The sequence below is a fragment of the Sus scrofa genome, chromosome 9 (assembly GCF_000003025.6).
Source record: "Sus scrofa isolate TJ Tabasco breed Duroc chromosome 9, Sscrofa11.1, whole genome shotgun sequence".
NCBI lineage: Eukaryota > Metazoa > Chordata > Mammalia > Artiodactyla > Suidae > Sus > Sus scrofa.
In genome coordinates this window covers 115,893,835-115,914,568 of record NC_010451.4, presented here as the reverse complement: position 1 = coordinate 115,914,568, position 20,734 = coordinate 115,893,835, and the positions used below count along the sequence as shown (strand labels likewise).

Here is a 20,734-nt window from a genome sequence, read left to right as displayed (position 1 = left end):
AACTGGGGTAGATTTTTGGTAGTTCTCCTTCTTCCCCAGTTTTGGGTTTGTTCTTGTTTGCAGAGGAAAGTTGCTGCTGGACCAGCAAAAATCTACCCTGGAGCATGAGTGAAGTTAATTTGATCCCTGAAAATTTGCTTGCACCTCCCTTCTCACCCGTTTCCTTTGACTTTTAGGGATCTAGACCACTCTGATCTCTTGCTTAAGACATAACATCTGAGTTTCTCCTATGCTTGCTTTCTTGGGATTGCTCTTACTTTGATATTCAAAGGCAAGATCAAAGTGTTTTGCTATTATGGGGATGATTTTTTTTTCTTCTCCTTTTCTTCCCTTACAAATTTTATTGTATTAAAATAAATAAACCTCAGGATTTCCACTATGAAATAAAAATATATTACAAGTATTTTATCCTCAGAATCAGTGCTCATCAGTTCTAGAAATACATGCATGTTAGTATATAAGTGACAAACTTGAGTTTTAGCAGTAAGAGTTTCAAACCATCCTATTCCATTTGGCCTAATGCTTTTTAAGAGATCCCTCCTTATTCTTTTCCAGGATCATCTCAAACAGGAGTTCTTTCAAATGTACTGTTGCCATCAAGTGGTCCACATGTATTTGTTTCCCTTGAGCAACTGGAGAGTGGCTATTGCTCCATCATGATGAGTAGGATGTAATTAGGCAAATGAATGAACTTCCTCTTTGTGTGCTTTCAGCCATAGGAATTTTAAATCCAAATCTGATACATTCTAATTGTTTAGCATGAAGTCAAATGCATCTTTGCTCTGGGCTGTAGAGAACTGACTCCAGACCTTTTCCAATCCCTGAAATTTCAGCTACTACTGTTGCATACCACAGTGTCCTGTGAAGAATGCAGTCAAGTTAAACTGAAACATTTAGAAACATTTTAAACTCTTTATGAGTCATCCCATACACAATTACAAAGAGAATGGTTTTACTGAGGTGAATTCTGAGAGAGTAGGCTAAGCTCATTCACCGGTTGCATTCACCAATTGCAAGCAAGCCTCATAGTTATAACTCCAGATTCATATTTCAAGATGATACAAACTACTGCAAGTTTTGGACATGTTAAATTTGAGGGATCTCTATTGAAGTGGCCTTTAAATTTTATTATGTATAAGAATCAGTTGGGGAAAGAAAAGAATCGGTTGGAAAAATTGTTAAAATGCTAATCCCTAGGCCAGTCTGAGTCTCCAGACATGGGATAGAGCCCAAGAGTTTGCATAGTTTAATAATCAGCCCCTTCACCTCTAGAAGATGTAGGTGGTTTTCCATACTTTGAGAAATGCTGACTAGGTGCCTTGAGGTATTCATGTCTCTAGCTATAGGGAACAAGAAAGAAACTAAAAAAGCATTCTTCAGTAATGGAGTCAGATAAAGTTGGGCTGTACAGCCAAGAGAAAATGGATGGTTGGGTAATTTACTGGAAAATTTTGGACGAAAGTTGTTCCCGCCTTGAGCACTCTGGTTTGACTATGCAGGTGATGCCAAGATTTCACTACATCATGCAGCATTTTGCTTCCCTGTGTCATCTTCACTGTATTTTTTTAAGGTCCTTGCTTTTCTTTGTCACAGGTTTGTGTGCCATCTCTCTTCCAAGACAAATGGCCATGCAAAATGCCATTAAGCACATCCAGGAGATAATACAGAACAAAATAACTTTATTTAAAACTGAAAAAATTTTGACAAATGTTAATTGGACCTTAGTAGAAGAAAAAACAAGAATTGAATACATCATTCCTGTGAGTCGATTCCTGGCCAAAAAAAAAAAAAATAGTCGTTTTCCTTCCTGGATCTGCCTCTCTTTCTTTAGTTTATTATAAAAAAACTTAATTTTGCTAGTTATATGTCAGGATACTAACGGGGGACATATTTAGTAGCTTTGCTGTATTGGCAAAAATACTTCTTTGAATTCTGTCTCCAAAGAGGAGGTCTTGGTGATCCAGCCTTATCTGCCAAACACAGCAGAATTGGTGTTGTTACACAGTGGCTGGCTGAGTAACTATGAATGACCTCTGCCAGGGCGACTTTTCCAGTTGGTGGATGAAGTGAGAGAGCTGACCCTGTGTAAGTACAATCAAAAGCAGAAAACAACGGCTGCTTCAGAGAGCAGTTAAGGGTAGACTTATTTGGGGAGGAATTTGGCTTCTAAATCTCTCCAAACAAATAGTTGCTTCACCACAATTGAAAGCCACGTTTCTTATAGGGAGAGTGTTGTTCATTTATTCACAACCTTTCATTTTACTGACTCTCGTTTGAGTTGTTGGAATCTTTTCTGAGTGTATTTGACAGCTCCTAATCATTTTAACTTATTTTTAACTTTGTCTCTATTTTTTTTTAAACCTAGTCTGATACTGTTCAGTTTGCCCACACTTCATATGATAAAAAAGCAAAGGAGGAGTGCCCAACCGATGAGGTTTTAATAGAAGAAGCCAGATTGCATATAGCTATAATACAAATGGTTGGTACCCCTCATATAATCTGCTTTAAAAAAAAAATTTTTTTTTGCATATGCTTTTCAAGTGACTAGAATTTTTTTTCACCTTTGATTGGTTGTTAACATTTATGTTTGGTGTATGGAAATTAAGAAATAAAAAATAAACCTCTTAGGCTTTAAATTCAAGTCACAAATCTTCTTGTTCTAAGTCTAGCAGATTTACGTTTACTTTTGAGGATTCTTTGAATAATGTTTGGTGCCACTTACATACTTAGTTAATTAAACAGCTTCAAAGATTTAAAACTGCCTTTATAAATTTAATGTATTTGAGTTCCTTTTATACAAAATTCTCTGAAGTGCTTGTTTAACTCTTGTAAATCCAAGAAGTTAAAATAAATCTATTGAATCAAAATTCTCTTAAAATATTTAAAATGTAATATTTAAATGCTGTAAAACACAGAAAGAGTACTAGGTAAAATCACCTTATCCAATTGCACACTTAAAATTGGGGTTTTAGTATAATAGTTCATATGTCATTCAGTTTTACAAACATATAAAAGACTCACTATGCCCAGAGTCTTTCTTTTTTGCTTAGATTTTAAAACTTATTATTGTGAGGAATTTCTGACATATACAAATGTAAATACAGTAGTATAATGAATCCTCAGGTACCCATCACCCAGCCTTAAAAACCATTCACACTTGACCAACCCTGCCCCATCTCTGCCTTCGTTCACTCACCCATCTTCCATATTATCTTGAAACAAATCCCATATATCATATCTTTTCATCTGTTACTATTTCAATATGTCTTTCTAAATTTTCAAGTCTCTTAGAAAACATAGTAAAATACTCATATTGCACCTAAAAATTAATAATTCCTTAAAAAACCACATATTGGGTCAATGATCAAATTTCCAGTTATCTCAAAAATGTGATCAATTTATATTTCAAAATTGGATTTCAATAAAATTCACATATTGCAATTAAGGAATATGTACTCTAAGTCTCTTTTAATCCATAAATTCCTTCTCTTTTATTTTTTCTGTGGAAGAACATATTTCTTAATACAAAAATATTAACACTATATTTTAATTTTTAAAAACATTTCTATGCTTAATTTAAAACATTCTCAGAATTTGAAAGGCTCTTGCCCAAAGACATAAAGTATGATCATGAATTCTTTGTAGAATCTCCTATTAAGAGGTGGTGTCTGTATTCCTCCCCACCATTGAAATCAGTCTATTTTCATGACTTGTTTTGACCAAAAAAAAAAAAAAAAAAAAAAAAAAAGTAACGAAATGACTTTGGGACTGTACTTGAGGCCATATTTTACTGGCAGAACTCTAGATTTGGTTTTTACTCCTCAAACTTTGGTCACCTGGAGAGATGGCAGATGAGAAATTGCTTTGGTTTTCAACTTGGCAAATCATGGTCTCTTTATAGTTTCTGTAATTTCTGCTTGCAGATTGAACTGCTGCCCTTCAGTTTATCATTATCATCCCATACTTTATTGTATGCAGCTGAAAAAGTTGACACTTTACTATTTCTAGACTATGAGAAATCCAGAAGTCTCCTTAGCCAGGTACATAAATTTATTAGGTACATCTTCCACCTTCCATGTTCACTTAGGTGACAGTATTGCCAGTTGTGAGCCTTCTTTGTAGCATATCTGCCTTGCTCTAGTCTACTGCATCAGTTTCTCACTGCTCTTCCAGCTTCCACTAACAATCTCCTTTTTGCCCTTCTAGCCTCTGCTCACCACCTGGCCCCAAAGCTAATGACGCATGTTTTAGCTTTTTGTTATGTAAGCTCTCAGTGCTGACTTCTGTTTTGGTTAGCCTTTGGAGTATTGCAAAATTTATTGGCAGAAAACAATAGTTTGGTATTTCTCATAGTTCTGTGGTTTGGCAATCTGGATGATTTTGTGGTTGGTCTTGCCATGTGTCTGCTGCCATCATAGTTCAACTGGAGGTGGAGGGTCTAGCATGTCCTCATTCATAGAGTTGGCAATTGACTCTGGTTGTCTTTTAGGACACTTTGGTTCTCTTCCATATGGCCTCCTATCTTCCAGTAGAGTGGATTGGGCTTCTTCACAGCAGGGTGGTCTCTGGGTTCCAACAGGGTGAAGGAAAAGCTGCAAGAACTCCTAGGCTCTGCAAGTTGAATAACATCACTTTTACCTCCATTCTATCAGTTAAAGTAAGTCACAAAGCTAGTCCAGATTCAATTAGTGAAGGATTGGAGGAGCAGCAGTGTTAGCTCCAAAGAGGCATGGGCACAGACATGTTGCATTGGGACCATTGTTATAATGACCTGCCACATGTACTTTTTAAACCATCAATCTGGAAGTTCCCTTGTGGCACAGTGGGTTAAGGATCCAGTGTTGCCGCAGTCGAGGCATAGGTCACAACTGAGGCACAGGTTCAGTCCCTAGCCTGGGAATGTCCACATGGTTTCAGCCAAAAATAATAAAATAAAATAAAATAGTAAAATAAGATAAAATAAAACCGAAAATCCTATGTAGTGACCTACTCCATGTTACCTTTTTTTAAAAAATTGGAACTATATTTGATATATGGTATTGTGTTTGTTTCAGGTGTACAGCATAGATATTCAGGTTTTTTCAGATTATATTCCATTATGGGTTATTATAAGATAGTGGATATAAGTCTTTGTACTATATAGTAAACTCTTATCCTTTTGTGTGTGGTAGTTTATACATGTTAATTCCATACTCCTAATTTGTCCCTCTCAAATCCTTCTCCCCTTTGGTAACCATAAGTTTGTTTTCTATGTCTCTGAGTCTATTTCTATTTTATATAGATTTATTTGTGTTATTTTTAACATTCCATGTATTTGTTTTTCTCTGACTTATTTCAGTAAGCATAATATTCTCTAGATCCATCCATGTTGCTATAAATGGCAGTGTTTCACATTTTTTATGGCTGAGTAGTATTTCATTATATATATATATACACATACCACATCTTCATAAGCAAATTGTCTGTTGATGGGCACTTGGGTTGTTTCTGTGTGTTGGCTGTTGTAAACAGTGCTGCTATGAACATTGGGGTGCATGTATCTTTTCGAATTAGAATATATATTTTTTTAATTTACATGCAGAAGTGAGTAGAGTTACTAGATCATATGCTAGCTCTATTTTTAGTTTTTTAAGGAACCCGCATACTGTTTTCAATAGTGGCTGCACAAGTTTTCATTTCCACCAATAGTGTAAAAGGGTGCCCTTTTCTCCACATACTCTCCAGCATTTATTATTTGTAGACTTTTTGATGGTAGCCATTCTGACCTGTATGAGGTGATATCTCGTTGTAGCTTTAATTCGCATTTCTGTAATGATTAGTGATGTTGAAAACCTGAAGTAAACTCTTTGCATTGTATAGATTTTGAGTTTTCTGAAGCTAGAAATCTTTTTATCTTTTATAACATCCAGGAGAATACTTTGCAAAAATTGAATAGTCTGTAACTATTTAAATTTAATGAAGTTTATTTCCTGCTATAGAAGTTTTTGAAAATTATATTTTTATATATTGAGTTCAATAATAATACTAAAAGTGAGAGCTATGTAAAGGTCAAGCAGAGTACATTACTTTAATGCTTTGGTCCTTTGTAATTTTTATTTAAAATTATGTTTAGAGTAGCTTTGAAAAACAGTGTAACGATGGAGTCCTTGGTGTAGAGGCAGCCCGGACATTAATTGGTGCAATCAAAAGCTATTGCCACGTTCAAGGAAAGTAAGTGTAATACTTCTTTATTTGATATTTCCAAAATTGAATGGGAATGTGGTAATGAATGACCAAACTGAAAGTCAGGTGTACAGATTGGTCATTCCTTTTATCTCATCTATCTATCCATCCATCTACCCATTTATTTCCATTTTCACTTGTTTATACTTTTTTCTCTCAGATTTTTTTCTCAAAACTTCATAATTTTGATTATGAGGAGTTTTTGGAGGAAGATCTGACTATAGAGCAATTATATAAGAGACAAGGGGAGCCATAAAAAAACTCATATAGATTTAGTTGTGATTTCAATTATTTTGTCTTTATATCACGTTTACTAAATTACTGCATAGGGAAAGTGGGGAAGCCTGGAGCCTGCCATTAAACTGCCCTCTGGGTTGGAACAGGCTCTGGAGGAATTGACCCAACCTATGGGATTGATAGGTGTAATTAAATGTGCTGGGGAAAGCTCAGTATCTTGGAGATATGTTGCTATCTGGTTACAGTCCTGGGAAACATTAGATAATAGTTTAGGGCAACATTGGGGGACAACAATGATAGGATAGTTAACATTTCAGCAGCTTGGTAATACATCTGGGAGATACAGTATCAGTTCCTAAATAAACTTTGGGAAGGATAGGGACTTCAGGGCCATGGAGAATCTTGGGCTGGGCAATGCATGACAAAAGGAAGCTTGATTCTGAACCCCAAATAATTTGTCAGAAGAAATTTTGATTATATTTTACTTCAGGTCAGGAGTAGTTCCAGGAACATGGAAAGCAGGAGTCTCACACTGAAAATGACCATGTGGATGGATATAGAGGTGTATTTAATAAACCTACATTATATTTATATTTATATTTAGTGTAACTTTCTGATTTATATTACCCAAAGATATAGCACTTGCTTTTCATTATAACATGTACATATATTTTCTCTATTAGATTCGTGAGTATTTATGATGTTTCAACTTATGTAAGAGCTAGAAGTTGGCTTATGAAGTTTAAAAACCTGTTAACTTTTTTGGAATATCATAAAGATAACATATCTCCCTTTTTATATGAGTAAGTACTGTGAATCTTTAATAGCAATGTTCTTGAATATATGACCTTGTCTGCATTGTCAGAATAGATTAACTTGATTTTCCCAAAAAAAAAACCACAAGTAATATTATAGTCAACTCATATTGATTGAGTGAGGAAGGACCAGAGTGCTTGCTTGCTTATGTTTCTCCATTCTGTTGTAGCAATTTCATTGACACCTCTATTAGAGAGTGGGTAGAAAAAAGAAGAGAAAGGTGGTCATATTTAGATTCTTCAAGTTTTAATGCCATGTCTTGGATTCACATTACATGTTGGACTTCTTTCATATTCTTATAATATTCTTCTCAGGGTGAGCAGGGGTAAAAAATAGCAAACTCAAAGACTAGATGTAGTTCTCAACTTAACATCATCTATGCCATGGGATTGTTCTGTTGAAGTCTGTAATTAGGATAAACACAGCATGTCCTTAATGGCTATAACTAATTTCCAAAATATCACAAGATAGTAAGATCTGAGATTTTACATGTGTAGACTCTTATATATTTACATACTTTTTAGAGCATACTTTAGAGTATACTTACATACTTTTTATATACTTTTTCTACTAACAAAAGATATAAAATGGCAAGATACTGGGGCCATTAATGTTAAGTTTAAAAGTGAGTGTTAACATCCTTTTTATAACAAATAATGATAATTTTTAGCTTTCTTCCATTTATTAATTTTTAAGTAAAATATAAAAAATTAAAACCCTGGGATCTGGGAGTTCCCATTGTGGCGCAGTGGAAACAAATCTGACTAGGAACCATGAGGTCCTGGGTTTGATCCCTGGCCTTGCTCAGTGGGTTAAGGATCCGGTGTTGCTGTGAGCTGTGGTGTAGGTTGCAGACACGGCTCAGATCTGGCATTGCTGTGACTGTGGCATAGGCCGCAGCTACAGCTCCGGTTAGACCCCTAGCCTGGGAACCTCCATGTGCCCTGGGTGCGGCCCTAAAAAAGCAAAAATATAAATAAATAAAATAAAAAATTAAAACCCTGGGATCTTGGCATATACCCAGGTAACCTCTTTGTGCCAACCTCTATTTTATTTTTATCTTTTTTGTCTTTTTGCCATTTCTTGGGTCGCTCCCGCGGCATATGGAGGTTCCCAGGCTAGGGGTCCAATCGGAGCTGTAGCCCCCGGCCTACGCCAGAGCCACAGCAACGCGGGATCCGAGCCATGTCTACAACCTACACCACAGCTCACGGCAACGCCGGATCGTTAACCCACTGAGCAAGGACAGGGACCGAACCTGCAACCTCATGGTTCCTAGTCGGATTTGTTAACCACTGCGTCACGACGGGAACTCCCCAACCTCTATTTTAGATGAATAGAAAAAAAAATTTTAAATATGTCATAGTAACTATTGAATAGAATATTTTTTTCTATTCCCAATTTTAAGTAGTGATAATGTTTTCCTCTAAATGTATTTGTTTCTTATTTTTGATGTATGAATCGTTGCATTTTCCATGTGCTATTAGCATTGATTTAAAAAAGAAACCTCCAAACAAATTTCAAGCAAATTACCCACCTTACACCTGAAGGAGCCTGAAAAAGAACAGTCAAAACTTAGGAAGAACAGAGAGCCCAGAAATGAACACACACACACTTACATTGGCAATTAATTGATAACAAAGCAGGCAAGAATATACAATGGGAAAAGTACAGTTTTTCCAATAAATGGTTTTGGTAAAACTGGATAGCTACAAGCAAAAAAAAAAAAAAAAAAAAAAAAAAAAAAAAAAAAAAATCAGACTGGAGTACTCTTTCAAACTATTCACAAAAATAAATTCAAAATAGTTTAAAGACTTAAATGTAAGACCCAACACTATAAGCATTCTAGAAGAAAACATAAGCAGTAAGCTCTGACATTGGTCTTAGTAGTTTTTTGGTATGTGTCTCCTAAGGCAGGGAAAACAAAAGCAAAAATAAACAAATGGGACTACATCAAACTAAAAAGAAAGTATCAGCAAAAAAAAAGGCTACTCCTGAATGGGAGAAGATATTTGCAAGCAGTATATTCAGGAAGAGATTAATATCCAAATTATACAAAGGACTCAAATAACTCAACATTAAAAAAAAAAAAACACAATAATCCAAAAAAAGCCGGAGGATCTGAATAGATAGCTTTCTTTTTTTTTTTTTCTTTTCTTTTTTTTTTTTTTTTTGTCTTTTTGCCTTTTCTGGGGCCACTCCTGTGGCACATGGAGGTTCCCAGGCTAGGGGTCTAATTGGAGCTGTGGCTATGGGCCTATGCACAGCTCACAGCAACACCAGATCCTTAACCCACTGAGTGAGGCCAGGGATCAAACCCACAACCTCATGGTTCCTAGTCGGATTCGTTTCCACTGCACCACTATGGGAACTCCTGAATAGATATTTTTCTAAAGAAGACATACAGATGGCCTACAGGTACATGAAAAGATGCTCAACATCCTTAATCATCAGGGAAATGCAAATCAAAACCACAGTGAGATATCACTTCACACCTGTCAGAATGGCTATTATCAAAATACAACAAATAACAAGTTTTGGTGAGGATGTGGAAAAAAGAGAACCCTCATTCACTATTGATTAGAATGTGCATTAGTGCAGACACCATGGAAAACAGTATGGCAATTCCTAAAAAAAATTTAAAAATAAAACTACCACACGATCTAGTAGTTCCACTTCTGGGTTTATTATCTGAAGAAAATGAAAACACTAATTAAAAAATATGGAGTTCCCGTCGTGGCGCAGTGGTTAACGAATCCGACTAGGAACCATGAGGTCGCGGGTTCGGTCCCTGCCCTTGCTCAGTGGGTTAACGATCCGGCGTTGCCGTGAGCTGTGGTGTAGGTTGTAGACATGGCTCGGATCCCGCGTTGCTGTGGCTCTGGCGTAGGCCGGGGGCTACAGCTCCGATTGGACCCCTAGCCTGGGAACCTCCATATGCCGCGGGAGCGGCCCAAGAAACGGCAAAAAGACAAAAAAAAAAAAAAAAAAAAGAATATCTTTGTGTGGTAACAGCATAACTAGGCTTATTGTGATTATCGTTTTGAAATATCTAGAAATACTGAATCACTTTTGTTGGGTAACAGAAACTAACATAATCTTGTAACTCATTTATATTTCAAAACCAACCAAACAAACTCATAGAAAAAAAGATCAGATTTATGATTACCAGAGGTGAGGTGTGGAGGAGGTGGTATTAGATGAAAACGGTCAAAATGTACAAACTTCCGGTTATAAGATAAATAGGTACTAGGAATGTAATATACAACATGATAATATAATTAACACTGCTGTATTTATATGTGAAAGTTGTTAAGAGAGTAAATCATAAGAGTTCTTATTATATGGAAAAAATTTTTCTTCTCAATTTCAAAATTTTTGAAATAATTATGTATCTGTATAAAATGATAGATGTTCACTAAACTTATTCCGGCAATCATTTCATTATGCATACTTAACTGGAGGAGCCCCTCCCCCCCAAAAAAAACCCCAAACTAATATGTAGGGGGTGAAAAATAAATGATACTTAGAATAAAAATTCCTCAGTCCTGATATAGATGAACAACAGCCATATTTTAATCTTTTTCCTTTATGATTTTTATGTATAGAAAGTATGTTTTATATTTTTGCTTAACTATTATTTTAAATTATTTGTAATCTTCAAATTAGTTTAATATTTGTTTGAATAAATGTTGAACTTTAGATTTTAATTGTTTTACTTTTAATCTGATGTATTACTTGATCTCTTTTTTTCAGGAATAATAAATTTTTGACTTTTATATATCACATTGTATTTTCAGAAGAATTTGAATATGCAGGATATATTATAGCAATAATATACATTTACCCTATGATAATGCATCTATGGCCAATGGCAAGAGAATTAAATGTATCAGCACTGATATTAGTAAACTACTATTTTGTGTTCTTATATCTATTAGAGTCGACATTGAAGGTACTGTTTAAAATAGAAAAGTATCCTATAAAAAGAACAGTTTACACAATTAAATGTATTTTTGTTACTTTTTGAAATAATTGATACTAGAAGACATTGCCGTAATAGTTGAGACGATCCTGGAATTTTAGTAATCTTTTTGAATTTTCTAAACTTAATAATGAAATCAGCATAACAGTCACAATCTTGGATGTCAGATAAGAGAAGTATTGTAAAAGTAGAGAGAACTCAACAATCAGGTTAAAGAGAACTGAAAATTTAGGCATGGGAATTTCCCTCCAGCAGTCTCTGTAATGATGCACAAAATAAATAAGTAAATAAAACCAAATTGGTTTGCTAGGTCTTTGTCATAATATGAGAGCTACCTTTTAGGATAAATGCTTCAAAGATGATTTATCAGCATTACTGTTTTCATACTTTAATTATTATTAATAGCATTGCAGTGAAGCTATTCACTGGTTTTCATTGCTTGTCTTTGGCATTCCAGCTTCGTGATAGATTATATGTAGTTTGAATGAAATTATAATTTTTGATGTAGGACATTTAAAAGGATTTTTTTGAATTTCAAGTAAATGACTTAAAACCCACCTCTTGGTATATAACTCATTTGTACTTGAGGATTTAACTCAATTTTTTAGAGTCTCCCCCCCATATCATTGTATAGTGCTATAAAATGATGTACATTCTATATGTTTTCTAAACAGATAATAATTTTGAAAAGGAAATACTTTCATCAGCACTGGAATACTTTGGAGTTTTTTATCGTGATTATTGGAATCATTGATATATTTTGTATATACTTTGTCAAGCTGAGACCAGACAACTTGGTTCTTATTCAATTTACAGTAATAATGGGTTATTTCAGAATAATTAGATTTTTTCCTCTTATCAAGGTAAAACTTTACAATTTTAAAATATTTTTTTCTACGCTATTTGTCAAATGAATTAAGAAACCTCATTGTTTCGAAAGAAATAGGGAAAGAGCTGTCTTTTTTCCTGGAGTGCTCCCTCTCTCTATAGATAATCTGTTTGGTTAACTCTCACTTTCTTGGAGTCATTGCTCAAATCTCACCCCTTCACAGCGAAGGGCTTCCCTGACTATACTATGGAAAATGGCAACCTGCCCTCCACGGTCCCAATTTTCTGCTCCATCTTCCTGGCTCCCCTCCACCTGTTAAAGTTTTAATTGTTCTCTATAGTACTTACCACCTTTTTACTCTGTGCTGTAAGTACTTTCCATGAGATAGGGATCTTTGTTTTGGTCATTAATATAACCTGTGGCTTTAGAATGCTACCTAGTATCTAGTGAGTACTTAATAAATTATTTATTGAATAAATAAATGAAAATGATGGTGGGAGTTCTCTCTGTAGTGCCATGGGTTAAAAATCTGACAGTAGCAGCTCAGGTCACTGCAGAGGTGAGGGTTCGATTCCCAGCCTGGCACAGTGGGTTAAAGGAACTGGTGTTGCTGCAAGGCTCAGATTCAATCCCTAGCCTGGAACTTCCATATGCCCCAGGTGCGCCATCAAAAAAAAAAAAAAAATTTTTTTTTGATGGTGCCACTTGAAGCAGGATAACCCAGAAATAGGTTCTCCAAGTTTTGGTAACCTTGGAAGAATACTGGAGATCATTACTTTAGATCCTCTTAGAAACAGCTCAGAAGGTGCCAGTACATCATGGAATAAAGCTTTATAAAAATCCTCTTTAATAAAATCTCTCCCTCTGCCCAAAATTTCACAACCAAAATAAGATTTTTTTTTTTTTAAGAAAAATCTTTCCCCTCTCTGCTCTTGTGCTTCCTTTGCTATGATGTTCTTTTCCTGGTCACATCTTCCCCTTGTGTTACCTGGTCCCTCACCATCATCCCTGTGCTGTGCCTCTGTCTCTCTGTTTGACTATTTTGCTCCACTGCTGCTATCTTTGTTCTTAGATATTATTATCCTCATTGGGCAGATGAAGACACTGTATCCGTGGAATCACTAATAACTTGCTCAGTGTCATAGAGCTGATATTTGAACCCAGAGAGATTTTTTTTTTTGTCTTTTTGTCTTTTTCTAGGGCCGCACCGGTGGCATATGGAGGTTCCCAGGCTAGGGGTCAAATCGGAGCTGTAGCTGCCGGCCTACGCCAGAGCCACAGCAACACATGATCCAAGTTGCGTCTTCAACCTACACCACAGCTCACGGCAACGCCAGATTCTTAACCCACTGAACAAGGCCAGGGATGGAACCCGCAACCTCGTGGTTCCTAGTCGGATTCGTTAACTACTGAGCCACTACGGGAACCCCTAGGGGTTTGTTTTTAAAATCCCATTCTCTTCAGTCATGCACTCTCCTACCTCAGCTTATGATTTGAGAAATTTAAAGCTAAGGAGGATCTTGGATACCCTAACTTCCTTATCTCACAAGTAAAGAAACTGAGGTGTAGAGCAATTTATTTGGATGGCAAATGTCACTAAGGTTATGGGGTGATCTCTCGGGTCTCCTGAAATCTGAGTGTATGGAGAATGGGGGAAGAGGCCTTGGTAGGGACCTCCACTTAAAACTGCAAAACCAGTTATTCATTGAGCTTTCATTCCTTAGAGAGTGGCTCTCAAACTTGAGTCACGGGGAGGACTTGTTAAAGCACGGAATTCTGCTTCCATCCCTAGAATTTCTGGCTCAGCAAGTCTGGGGTGGGGCCTGAGAATTTGTGTTTCTAAGGTGATGCTGTTGCTGGTCCAGAAATGATACTTTGAGAACGTTTGCCTTAGAGGGTGCTTTTCCTCATCAAATTGTCAAGTATTTTTTTCTCTCTCCATTATTCCAGATAATAATACCACTGCTAATAAATATTGTAGATGTGCAGATCAAAAAGCGCCTGAGCTTGATGTATAGTATTACAAAAGGTTATGTCAAAAGCCAAGAGGATACCAAATTTTTAATAAGACAGATTTCTAGCCGAGAATCAATAAATCAGGTGAGTTGTGACAAGCACTGGTCATTTGGGAAAAACATCACTTGAAGGTGTATTAATTTCTTTTAAGGTCGTGTCTGCATGTTTTTGACCCCATAGATAAATTACAGCAAGTGAAGGGGAGTCATTTGTTTATTATGTCATATGAGGTGCTGCAGGAGACAGTCTCTGCTCTTTAAATTTTCAGCTGTCATCGAACTCATTTATGATCTTCATTGAAGACAATCTGTTTGTTTTTATTTTCTGAGTGCAGAGTAGAGATTCCACCTGTCTTTGTGTAACACTCTCTGAAAGGTAGGATACTTGAAAAAGGCTTCATATAGGAGTTGAGATATGAACAAGCTTTAAAGAAAGGCTAGGTCTGAAGTGGTAGGAAGAAAGAGAGAAAGAAAACAAAGATTTAACAGTGAAAATGCTGGTACTGAGGAGTGGATGAGGGGTAGTATATATAATTATAAATGTTATTTTTCAAGACCCTCCTTATTTTCAGGCAGCATAAGGCAAGTACCAAATGGAAGGTGAGGACATAAATACATTAGGAACTCATAGATGGAATGGATCACCTCCTAACCAAGTTCCCTCATGCCAGGCTGTCCTTTACAGGCTACTCTGCAGTTTAGTAGAGAAACGTCCCTAAAGGGGCTATTTTAAGTTTCATTAGTGATTTTTCTGCTTAAGAGTATTCATGTCTATGCATGGCCTAAATGTCCTGGAAGCCGTATGTGTATGTGTGTGTGTGGTTGTATGTACACAAAGAGAAGAGGACAGGGATAGTAAAAAATAATCATGCATAATTTTACAACTTGAAAGTAACATAATAAAAGAAGTAAAATATCCCTCCCTGCCTCCTACCCTACTACTTCTAAGAGACAGGCCCATAGTAACCATCTTGGGTTAAATTCCCCTACTATTTGCCAATAATAATTTTAATAATATGCATAAATATTTAATTATTGATTCATTAGTATTATTTTTTTGGTCTTTTTAGGGCCGCACCTGCAGCGTATGGAGGTTCCCAGGCTAGGGGTCCAATCTGAGTTGTAGCTGCCGGCCTAAGCCATAGCCACAGCAACGCCAGATCCGAGCCGCGTCTGTGACCTACTCCATAGCTCATGGCAATTCAGGATCCTTAACCCACTGGGCAAGGCCGGGGATTGAACCTGTATCCTCATGGATACTAGTCAGATTTGTTTCTGCTATGCAACAACGGGAACTCCAATTTATTAGTTCTAAACCGCCTTTATTTACTCTGCCATTAAATATATATAAGGAGATTAGAACATTCCTTTAACCTTTTCTTTTTCTCCTCATCTTAAATTTTTGGAGCTATTGTTTATTTTTTTGGGGGGGGGCTGCATCTGCAGCATGTGGAAGTTCCTGGGCCAGGGAGCAAACCCACACCACAGCAGTGACCTAAGCCACTCCAGCAACAACACCAGATCCAAATCCTTAACCTGCTGTACCACAAGGTAACTCCACAATGTTATTATTTTTACAGGGAAATGGTTTATAACATTTATAAAATTTACATTTTATGCTATAAATATAATTAAGCCTTTATTCTTTTCAATAATTCTATACATGGAAAACCAAAAAAACCTTTACTTCATTATGGTTGTATATATATTATTCACTGTTGATCTATCATTTGATTCACTCCATAGCAAAGGAGATATGATACAATGTCACTAAACATTTAGTATTTAAAAGATACTCTTCTAGGTGACACAGTCAAATTTGAATTAGTACTTTTAAAAACTATCTTTCTTTTCTTCCTTTTGTTCTATTTCTCATCCACTCTTTCTGTAGTCTAACGCAAGCTTCCTTTTTAATTTCTTTTATTATGCCAGATTATGCCCATAAGTAACTTTTTCCATACCTCCCCAAATTTTTTTCCATAAGTCCAAAATTCTTTTTGTTTTGCTGTTTATTTTTTAGTTTGACTCTCCAGAAGTATTTTCTTGAAGTCCTTGCCTCTCTGTCTTCAGATATAAGACTGATTGTACTTTTGCTTTTGAAGGTGACTTTTTTCCTCTCTTATTAAGAGACTTTGGAGACTTTCTTTTTATCCTTCAAAATTCTGAAATCTCACAAGATATGTTATTTAATTTTTTTTAATGCCATGCAGCACTTGGTAGAGCCTTTATAGTCTCAGAATTGCTATCTATCTTTCATTACTTCTTTGATTATTTTCTCCCCTTGGTGGTTTCTATTTTTTCCTTTTGGCATTCCTTAAAAAAGAATTTTGAGTATCTGTGTGTAGTCCTTCTTTCACCTTTTCTCATAACTTTCAACTCTTCCTTCTTTGCATTGAGAACCCCCAGTTTAATTTTCTAGGTTCCTGAGCCGATCTTTAGCTCTGTCTCTTCCGCTCTTAAGCCCATCTATTACCTTTTCTTTTTTGACAAATACTTTTTGATCTCTAAGAACTTCTATTACTTCTTTTTCCTAATAGTTCTTTCTTTTGTTTTTAATGAATCTGATATTATCTTGAATGTCTTTATTTAAAAAATTTCTGTTTCTTGTACTATTTATGCTTTTTTTGAAGTTCATTCTTCTATTTATTGTGTTTGGTTCTTGTCTTTCATTCTGGTTTCCTCCCAGTGTTTATTGATTTGTGGTTCCAGTTTCATACATGTAGATCAAAGTCTACATAGAATAGTAGCAATAGCTGAAGAGTGTTTTCTCAGCCCAAGTGAGACTCCTGATTTTTAGTCCAATAATGAATTTAAAGACTAATTACTAAAGCCCTAGAACTTATAATTGTGTGAAAATACATAAAATCAGGGGTGGAATGAGGGTTATGTCTTCTGGTTGTTATGCGTGTTTTTCGTGATGATTGTTGGTTATCTCAGGTTCTCATCTAAGAAAGAGAGGGTATTTCCCTATTAAATTCAGGAGAGGGAAAAGCTCGAAGACACCTAATTTAATATTTTTATTTTGAATTTCTAAAATACATAAAGTATATTGTTAAATATCTTTTGCATTTAAGATTTCTTTTTTATAATCAGGGACCACTATAGGAAGCATATACGTGAATTTTAGGAAGGCATTTGACATCTTTTATGATATCCTTATAGAAAGGATAGAGAAATATTACCTAGATTTGTCAAAGGAGTGTTGATTGTTGCATTAAATATTAATTTGCAACAGAATTCTGTCCTGTTGATTTACTTGGAATATTGGAGAAGAAAGTTAAAAGAACTACTGAAAGTCTAGGTTGATCTATATTAGAATATAAAACTATTCATAAGAGAAAAGATTTCAGAAACAGGAAGAAGAGAGAAGAAAAATGAGAACCAGTGAGAGGATTTAAGAATGTGTTTTGAGGAGTTCCCGTTGTGGCGCAGTAGTTAACGAATCCGACTAGGAACCATAGGTTGCGGGTTCGATCCCTGGCCTTGCTCAGTGGGGTTAAGGATCCAGCATTGCCGTGAGCTGTGGTGTAGGTTGCAGAGGCGGCTTGGATCCCGCGTTGCTATGGCTCTGGTGTAGGCCGGCGGCTACAGCTCCGATTCGACCCCTAGCCTGGGAACCTCCATGTGCCGTGGGAGTGGCCCTAGAAAAGGCAAAAAGACCAAAAAAAACAAAACAAAACAAAACAAAACAAAACAAAACAAAAAAAAGAATGTGTTTTGAGGAGTTTGGATGAAGATGTAGAGATTTGGGGGCAGTTATCTGGAAGTGTAAGAGATGAAATGAATATTCCTTTTGCATTTTTAAAGGAAACCAGTAAAGATTTAAGCGGCATCTTGGGATATGTTTAGGTATCAAACTGGTGTTTCTTCAGAAAGTGACATGATTCAAGAAACTGGTCAGTGACAGCTCAGCTTTAGAGAAGTCACACATATATCTGGCTTTCAGGATTATTTTCTCTTTGTGGGCTGGAGTCAGTTTCTATGTTCCTTTAGTTCCTTTATGCCAGGTCATTCAGTGGCAGTTTTACAGAGTTGCTATAGGTCCAGTCTGATATGAAGGGGGCTTAGCTGCTGTCTATGCACCTTTGCAAACAAGGTTGGAGCATGGTGTGTGAGTGCAGGCTAATAGCTTGGCACCTAACCCAGTGTTGGTTCAGTGTTATCAAGGGAAAAGAAACAACTTAATTAAAATTGTACATCTCATTCCTATATTCAAGATGGGGGATTTATTATTACATGTGATTTTCCCAAACCAAAAATAACAGTGCACACCTAACTTAAACTGTATATAACAAACCAGCTGTTCCCTGTAAATAGCACTATGCCATGCATTACCCGGGTGCAGAATTTCCATTGTATGTACCTGACCATCCTAGGGAACTGTCAGTTGTTCAGTCCTAGGGCTAGTCCTAGGCTATTGGTATGGCCATGTGCAAGCTCCAGACTCAAAGCTAGAGGGTAAACTCTGTGAAGAGCCATGCCTAGGACATGGTGGGCATTGGGCCAATACCTATTGTATGACTGACCAGTGATTGGTTAGCCCAGAGGAGAGGTATTTCTTCAGTTATGTCAGGACTTATTTGTAGGAAACATGAATGACTTGTCACCATTATTTTTCTCCTTATTCCACTTTTTGTGCTCCTGATGATTGGCCCCTTCCCTAAACAGCTGCTCAGTTGACCACCCTCTAGTGGGGCTCAATCTATGAGAATTCTCTTGAGGCACAGTGGCATACACACGAATCTTTTCTGAGAAATATCAGGTGCAGTAGTTACACAAGCTCCTGACTGCACCATAATCACTGAACTTCCCAATAGGAAACTGGGAAAGCAGAAGAATGACATAGAGGGAAGAATTGAGCCATGTTATCTCCCCCAAATGATAAACTAAATGAGATTTCTTCTACCATATCTCTTTTTCTCAGATTTTAAGCCAGTAATGCACTTGGTATAAATAGAAATTAATATTTTTTCTTAACTTCTCACAGAAATTATACGAAATTTTGGAAACCAACAAACGAGATGCTGTCAAAGAACTAGGTAGGTAGTTGGAATATCTGATTGCCTTATTATCCCGTAATTTAACCAAAGGAAGAGACAAGTTCATACTTTCATTCAATTTCATTTCATTCATTTATTCATTCTGTAAACATCTGTAGAACACATGTAATGGGCCAGGTGTGCAAAAAGTGCAGATCCTGGTGGGAGGTGTGAGCGTATCAGTGGATAATTGAAGAACGAGTAGTTCTAGTATTTGCTATGGGTGGGAACATAAAGTAAGAATGAGGAATGCAGAAAGTGTATGAAGGTGGCAAGATCACATTCTTTAGAGTTGGAAGTAAAAGACTCACAGTGGTTACCTTTGGCAGAGGGTGCTGTTTTGTTTTACTTTGTTGGCAAGGACACTCAGGAATGTGGGGTTGCCAGGGATGTCATTTCTTGAGCATCTGCCATCACTCTGCTTGAGGTGAAACACACAGTGGAGCCCTAGGATTTTATACAAAGCTTCTTGCCTCTGCTTTCCTCATAAGGGGGCTGTGGGCCAGGCTCTCAGTGTGTGCAAAGTTACCTGGGGTAGAGTCAGGTGTATGGTAGGCCCTTAATACATGGACATTATTACAAAAGAAATAAAGCAAAACCACTTTATGTTCATAACCCGGTTGTAAGATGCCATATGGATTTACAAGGATCCTACTTTTCACATCAAAACTGAAAGAACATGGTCCAATGAATGAAATTGTAAGTTTGGAGACAACAAATCAGAATATATGGCACTGTCTCAGGAAATCCATTACCCATTGTTTCCATTTATGTATTAGGCAGCTTTTTATTTCTGTGCTTTTAAACACTAGGGGCCTAGGAGTTGCTGTCTTATGTTTTAGATCAATAGGAATATTGCAAAGTTTTCTGGATTCGTACATGCAAAAGGGAGTGCCTGTTCCTGTATGGTTACTGCAACCTATTGTTGAATGCTAATTATGTCAGGAATTGTGTTAGTGGCTTTATATTGCATTTTTTCATTTAATCCTTATAATTACTCCATGAGGCAAATACTATTATCATCTTCATTTTATAGATAATGAGACTGAGGCTTCGAAAGGTTAACCTGCTTGTGGTTTTACAGCTGGTTAAGCGGTGAGCTCGACCTCAAGCCCAGGTGTATCTGACACTAGAAACTACACTCATGACCACGGTGTCCTTCATTTCACTGCTCAGCTCATTTCAGCAAAAAAAAAAAAAAATGATTGAATACATTCCAGATGTCAGGCATGGTGCTCCAGGTTAGGATTACAAGCATGAAACAAATGCAGTTTTATCCTTGACTCCTAGGCTGTTCTGTGACCCTCATATTTGTTAAAGAGGAAAAAATATGCAATTTGACTGCCAAAAGACCCAGCAGCCAAAGTCCAGGGGCTCCTTCATTCAGACATTTATTCATTCACTCAACAAAATTATACACTATGGAGGTTGAAACAAATAAGAAAAATAATACGGCTACAATGTAATGAGTTCCATAATGAAGATATGTAGGCAATGCCATGGGAATAAGATGGAGTGATTTTTTTTTTTTTCTTAGTTGGTATAGGAAGGCTTTTTTCAATGTTTTCATCCATAAAATGGAGATGAAAAT

General features: G+C 36.4%; 1 protein-coding gene across 1 annotated transcript in view; it reads left to right on the top strand.

Moving 5' to 3' along the window:
• The window catches only part of LOC100624136 (ankyrin repeat domain-containing protein 45), a 119,366-nt gene that overhangs the window by 73,142 nt on the left and 25,490 nt on the right, over positions 1–20,734 (top strand). The window contains exons 16-23 of the mRNA XM_021063653.1: positions 1,594–1,760; positions 2,366–2,479; positions 6,113–6,210; positions 7,143–7,262; positions 11,032–11,230; positions 11,935–12,123; positions 14,040–14,189; positions 19,092–19,143. Of these exons, the coding sequence (XP_020919312.1) occupies positions 1,594–1,760; positions 2,366–2,479; positions 6,113–6,210; positions 7,143–7,262; positions 11,032–11,230; positions 11,935–12,123; positions 14,040–14,189; positions 19,092–19,143 (1,089 nt within the window). The remainder of the gene's footprint in view (positions 1–1,593; positions 1,761–2,365; positions 2,480–6,112; positions 6,211–7,142; positions 7,263–11,031; positions 11,231–11,934; positions 12,124–14,039; positions 14,190–19,091; positions 19,144–20,734) is intronic.